The sequence below is a fragment of the Nilaparvata lugens genome, chromosome 2, assembly GCF_014356525.2.
Source record: "Nilaparvata lugens isolate BPH chromosome 2, ASM1435652v1, whole genome shotgun sequence".
NCBI classification, from domain to species: Eukaryota; Metazoa; Arthropoda; class Insecta; order Hemiptera; family Delphacidae; genus Nilaparvata; species Nilaparvata lugens.
Window position 1 is genome coordinate 12,309,981 of NC_052505.1, and position 6,738 is coordinate 12,316,718.

A 6,738-nucleotide genomic window follows, 5' to 3' on the forward strand; every position below is an offset into this window, starting at 1 on the left:
TTTTACTCCGTGGAGGAATATTTTATGGCCAACAGAAACACCCTCTGAACCTGTGATGCTTTTATGGGCAAGGCCATCTTGATAAAAGTTGTAAATTTCTTAATGTTTTATATGTTTGACTAAGTGAAAAACATGACAAGGACCAAGTCAGGTCCACTTCCAGACATGACACAGTCAATCCAGATTTCTGGCCATGACTAAGGAGAGAAGTATGAACTAAGAAGTACTAGAGAAGGCCTTTTAGAAAAGACGGCTTCTCTGATAGGTTCTCGTGAAATTAATCACGGTTGAAATTTGTGCAACAGGTACTGAGTACCTTACTATTTTTCAACAATAAAACATCAATTTATTTATTCCATACCTTTTTATTCCTTCATGAATTGGTTGACACAGAAGTATGGTTATTTTAAATAAAACCTATATAACTATATTTATTATTTATTCACATTCAACTAAGGCTACTGTATATTGAAATTAGTTTTCTTTGACGGCAGATGGTTGTGGTAGTCTGAATTTGTCCATTTCAACATTTGCTTCGTAGAATGACCATTGATGGTAAGCAAAATATTCAGGGTTTTTATAATCTCCTGCCTTTGAAGCTCCAGGTCCCAAAGCTGAAAATAGAGAAGAATTATGAAAATCAGGTCACCATGAATGCCGAGGTCAGTTATGTAAGTCATTGCTTGTGAAGGAGCTGCTTTGAAATTATCCAAACTGCCTTGATAGGCTCGAATACCACAAATTTGGATGATACGATTCATCGTTAGTCTATCCTCTCCACAATCACAAGCAGTGGAGGACTATCTACCCCAGTCACTGAGAGGTGCTTCACATCTTTCATGCCCAGTTCTAACCCTGTTTAGCGCTGTCCATGTTCGCCTTGGTAGATCAAACCCAGTCACACTCCTACCAATAGAGTACCCCAGAATCACACTGAGAGGCGCTCTATCCATTCACTCTTCCCCCAGCTGTCAGCAACAGAGACATTTCAAGTCGTACTGTTCATTATTATTTATAATTTTATATTAATATATTCACATTTATTTATATTATTTATTTCAAGTTATAACCCTTCCAAAATTGTAAATTGGTTCTGCACCATTCTGTATGAAAGTCACACAAGTCCACTGCTAAAGTTGATGAGTTCATCAGTTTAAAAACTCAATAACAGTGATATTTTAGTCCATGAAACGAATGCTCAAAATAGGGTATATAGGGGAAAGTTTGGAAGACAATTTTTGATCCCACAGCTCTGTTTAGGGTAGTGGGGAGGTAAACATATAAAAAGTCCCTACCCCTAACTACTGAGTTAAAAGGGTGGTTTAGTTGCCATTTTTCGCGTATATCTTGATAACAATGCATCTTACTGAAGGTATAGTTATTCTACACAAATTATTATTATAAAACGAAAATCCAAAGTTTATAGATTTAGCATTTGAATAAATGCAATTTCTCTTCAATTACCATCTATACAAAATTACCTAAAAAAGGGGTTTCCAGGCGTGGTGAAAGTCCAGGGGGGGGCGTGACACCCAAATGAAATAAATATAAAAATTACAAACATAATACCCTCAGAACTTTGAAATAAAGTCTTTTTAAGATTTCATAATTGGTTTTGTAAAGTTTCAATAGAGTTGTAAACTTTGTAACAAATCGTTACATGAGTCAAATTGATTTATCATATTTTTATCTTATTGAACTAAGTTTCCGAAAACAACCTCTCCTTCTAATTTTTGACTCTGGATAAAAAGAGGCAAAGCTTGTTTGTCTTTAAGCATATTTGCAAGTTAAAATCCGTTTTTTGGTAAGCAGTTATTCTCTCTATTTTTTAGTCTCATTCTACAGTACCTTTTAGTCCTTCTCTCGTAGCTTTCTCTCTCAGTCTCTGATTATCGAAATTGTTTTCCTCTTTTACTTGGTCGTTACTCATCATCTATCGAAGTTTTCAGACTTATTCAAAGTCTTGCTCTACTACCGCTAGTTAAAATTTTGAAGAGCCAGTTTTTTACTTTATCAAAGAAGGCTATAGTTTTTAAAACTACAAAAACAAATTACATGTAATTTACATTTTGTATCAGTATTTATGTTAGTTTTTCATGTAATAATTGTTTTAATTTTTATCATACGAGCAATTCTTGAATCGTTTCAATCTCTGTTACTGAATTCAACAGTGAACAAATAATCTACCTACTGACCGTATCAAGTAGGCACATACTTGTACAAGTCGGAGTTGGTATGTACGGCACCGTGGAAATAAGGTATTGCAAAATGGAAAGCTGATATGTGTAGGGGGGCGTTGGGGTTCTCCAAATAACCAGAGGGGGGCCTGATACAAAAAGGTTGGGAACCCCTAACCTACAACATTAATTTCACAACTTTTCACAAGCTTGTTACATCCTAATTCTTACAAAACAATACTCGTATTAATGACATAATAATTTGAAATTAATGTCAAATGGAAAATATTTGGTCTAGTACAAAATGGATTGGAAAAACGATTTTGCCACAAAGAACTGAATAACATTCAAGGGCAAAGTCACCAGTTAGGACTGAGGTGAGAGAGGGCATGTATAATTTATTTTTGAGGGAAATGCGCTTCAAGGGCTGCTGTTGAAGCGACATACAAGAAGAATCAATTTTTGTTAACACAATAAATCATTTGAATTCACTCCTATAAACAACCAATTGTATAGGCTAAGGCTAGACCGGCAATATATCAATCCAAAGTGTAGATTGGGGAACACTCATCTATTATCCAGACAGAACTGTGGACAAGCTACCTGTTTCAGCCAGGAGTCTGCATTAGAATGTTTTGGAAAGGAGAATGAGGGCTTTTCTTACGGAGAGACCCTTTTATTCTTGCTGCTTCTTCTGCTTGCTGCTTGGTATGTTTCGTATTTGCATGTTTTGTATTTTGACTTGCAACTTTTGTTCTTTTACTTGACCTGCCTTATGGCAGTTTCTTATTGTTCTTGAATTGTTCACTTGTGGATATACTATGTAGTATAACCACGCCATGAACAGCAACACCTTATCTATCTATCTATATGAATAAAAATCGAGCCTCAAATTTTGACATTCAATAACTTTTTTATTTGTGCACCGAATTTGATGATTTTTTTAGTTGTGTTTGTTATATTCAGGACAAGGTTTATGGCCTATAAAATTTATAATCTGACTCCAGAACTCTTTCCTAAGGTCCTACAAAGTTTACATGTAATCCTTATAGGAGAAGATTTGTGAGCTGGCCACACACAGCTGTTATAATCATTGCGTCATACAACAGCCGTCGGTAGATAGTAGACAAGAGTGTGTGCTGCTCCACATTGTATTTTATTCTAAACGCCCAGACTAAAAACAAAATGACTGTGCGGCCTCAGGTTAAAGACTTACATCATGCTCTAAAGCCATTGCTTTGTTTCGTATAATTGTGCTGTCTTCGGTGTTTAGGATTAATTAATTTTTAGTAAATTGATCTATTTTGCAGTTGGAAAATTATATAAATAAAATTCCGCATCGCGCCTCCTCAGGTGTGCATCCAGCTAAAGTTTGTCATGAGGTGCATCCAACTATTTGGCGGTAACAAGTTTGCCGGGCCAGCTAGTTATTATTAAAACTAATGGTATTTAAAATCTTACCAGCTGATGGAATATCCACAACATTCTTTGTTACTCCTTGTACGTCTGGCACAGTAGAGCCGGATTTTTGGGATGTTGAGGAAGTAGGTGTGGCAGCTCCATGATTAAATCTGACTAAGCTAGCCAGTTTCCTTGATCGATTCTAAACAATATAGAACAAAATATATTAGTCTTGTCCGGTTATAAATGCAGAAGGCTATACAAAACCCTCAGGCAATTTGAGCACTATTTGTTTCCAACAATACTGTAACATATTTAACAATTGATGATTATTTATTATGATAATCTAGGGCATGGAATTATGTCATCATGTAATCATGACATTAAATTGAAATATAACTGAGGCTGACACTAATACTGAAATAAGTTCAGGTAGAGACCGCGAGATATAACATGGAACCTTCGACTCACAACATATGCGACTCGACTCTGAGTTTTAATGGTTGGGGTAAGAGTTGTGTCGGTTTGGTCTTGTCACCCTCCTTGGGTACAATATAGATTCAAAGCTGACCTGGGAGCATCATATTCTTGGAGTGTGCAAGAAGCTGTCGAGAGTAATATATCCTTTCAGGAAGTTGAGAGTGCTGCTGAGAATCGAGCGATTATTAATTTTGTACCATGCAGTTTTTGGTAGCCGCATACAGTATGATACCCTAATCTGTGGTCATTTGTCACATGCCAGAGACATTCCACTGCTCCAAAAGAAAGCTCTTCAAATAATCACATATAGCAAGTATGATGCACATTGCCAGGTGATCTTCCGCAGATTGGGCATCCACACATTTTATGGACATTAATCTGGCTTCATTGCTATATGTAAGGTGCAACATTACAACGCTACCGCAAAGAGGGCAAGTGACTACGACACTCGGAGACGGATAAATTTGGATCTGCTACACTGTCGTTTGTCGAAGGTGAGGGACTGTTTCCCGGTGCTGGCGCTGAGGATGTTTAACCACTTACCAGAGTCAGTAAGGGTTCACCCAGTAAATATCTTCAGGTCTTCCTAAAGTGGCTATTTGCTAAGAGACTGTAAATACTTACTTGAATACTTGAACTTTTCGTCCTTGACCGGGAGAACCGGATAGACTGTGTCAGGGAGTTCAGGGGGTCACCTTCAAACTCTGGGATGGCGGCTGTTCGTGTTTGAGTATTGGGGCTCATCCACTAGTTCTGCCAATGAGTATAATGGCCGTTGTATTAGGCGTTCTTTCAATATTTGCTTAAACTTTGTGGTTTCGCAATTTTTTATATATTCAGGGAGCTGGTTATACAGTCGCAGTGCTGATATTTCAAAACTTTTTTGAGTTGCTGTAAGTCTGCTTCGAGGTACATCCAGGTCCAAAGTAAAGTATCAATGACTTTAAATACACACACTCTGTCTTCAGAAATTCAGAGAGATTTGAGGGAAATGTAGTTTGCCATGACTATAGCACAAGAGCAAAGAGTTCAGCTGTATATCAGTACCCCGCTCACAGACTGACACTTTTGGAAAAAGGACCATATTATTCGGGACTGAAGCTCTTCAATTGTCTACCTGAAAGAATACGGTTATGTGGTAGTCATAGGCTCTTCTTGTCTTCAATTACTAATGTACTTGTGGAAGCGTGTCCCTATACAATGGAGGAATGTTGTGGTGCCTTCATACTTTGAGTTTATACAGATGCATACACTTAGCATAGAAAAAATGTTCATGACATGTTACATGCCACTTGAGCTCTGCTCAGATTTGTGGCTTCTCGTAACAAATGACAATAATAATACCAACTGCTTCAATTACCCACTCATGCGGGATCGATGGCTGCCTCAATTTCAAAACACGTAATTAACACACACACACAACTAGGCCTATTCAAATGGCAGATCCAAACAGTGACCACTTTTAATGAAAATTCAAATCATCGCTCAAAAGTTCATTCACATTATAATATGCCTTGTCACAAAACAGCTTTCTGACAGTTCTCTTGGAAGCGGCCTCACCAAATTGCTTTATTTCAGGAGGCAGCTTGTTAAAAGAATTTCAGAGCAGAAATCCTATAACTGGCCTGTGATCGGTAGAGGAATTTCCTTGGGATATCCAAAAGCTCACTGTGTCTGGTGTTGAGGTAGTGAATGTCACTACGGGCAGCTAGAGTATGTTGTTATACACCAAACACAGGAGGATGTAAAGGCTGATGACCATCAGCACACCAAGGCAAGCAAAGATAGGCTAGCAGTGGGCAAGATAGTCATTGTCTGTTATGATTCTCACAGCCCTCTTCAACAGCAGCCCCTGCCGAGTGACCCCACAGAAGCAATCCATAGGTAATGTGGAAATGGAGTTTGCTAATGAAGATATTTGTGATCAGTGATCAAGTAAATTGTGGTCTGTTTATTTTCAGGTTGAAAATGTATTTGACTGATGCGATCTACCCAGGAATGGTCTGGTCTTTGATCGATAAATTGAATATTGCATGATCGCATTAAATTATGTCAAGAAGCAAGGACAGAGAGCAGGTGGGGTCAATAATGGGTGATATTTAAAAAAATATATTATATAGTGCTTCAACGTCTATTAGAGTGTCCCCTTTTAGGAATTTATGACGAAACCTATCCATTTGAATGGTTGGATATGGATTGATAAAGAATTGAATTGAAACCTAATTATTGATGAATAGGCCTACATTATACTTTTGGATATACGGTACTTTGCTGACATTTTTAAATTTTAAACGAGGATAAATACCTTTCAACTGAATTTTCTTATTCTTATTGCAAAATTCATAAAAAAGAATAGTCTAGTAATACACTATTTATGTTTTTATCCTAAAGACAAATATAACACTGAGTAAATAAATAATAGCTATTTCTCAACTTACTGATAGCAAAAAGGACGATACTCTTGTGGTCATCATTGATAAACAAAAGCAATAAAAGATGTTCAAAATATAATAAATAATTAATTATTAATGTTTGATTTTGTAGTTTCCAATGACGGAAAAATCACAGCTGACGTCTTGACGTGAAATGAGGTTATGTTAAGGACATTTCGACATTTGAATTTTTCACTTCATTATTCAGATGGCAGTGTAATTCACTTCTCACATTTTTTAATTATCCA

At 36.9% G+C, this 6,738-nt stretch overlaps 1 protein-coding gene across 1 annotated transcript; it reads right to left on the reverse strand.

Moving 5' to 3' along the window:
* Positions 1–345: 345 nt before the first annotated feature.
* LOC111053411 lies at positions 346–6,679 on the reverse strand. The gene is made up of 3 exons (XM_039420567.1): positions 6,497–6,679; positions 3,639–3,780; positions 346–614 (listed from the first exon to the last, which is right to left on the reverse strand). The coding sequence occupies exons 1-3, from the start codon at positions 6,530–6,532 to the stop codon at positions 475–477; spliced, it is 318 nt and encodes a 105-aa protein (XP_039276501.1). The 5' UTR covers positions 6,533–6,679; the 3' UTR covers positions 346–474.
* Positions 6,680–6,738: the final 59 nt, after the last annotated feature.

Bases quoted from the DNA above. Each gene is read 5' to 3' on its own strand.
- LOC111053411 (XM_039420567.1), bottom strand. From the start codon at position 6,532: ATGATGACCACAAGAGTATCGTCCTTTTTGCTATCA. The intron at 3,781-6,496 runs GTAAGTTGAGAA...TATATTGTTTAG, and splicing joins TATCGTCCTTTTTGCTATCA to AATCGATCAAGGAAACTGGC. The intron at 615-3,638 runs GTAAGATTTTAA...CTCTATTTTCAG, and splicing joins TGTGGATATTCCATCAGCTG to CTTTGGGACCTGGAGCTTCA.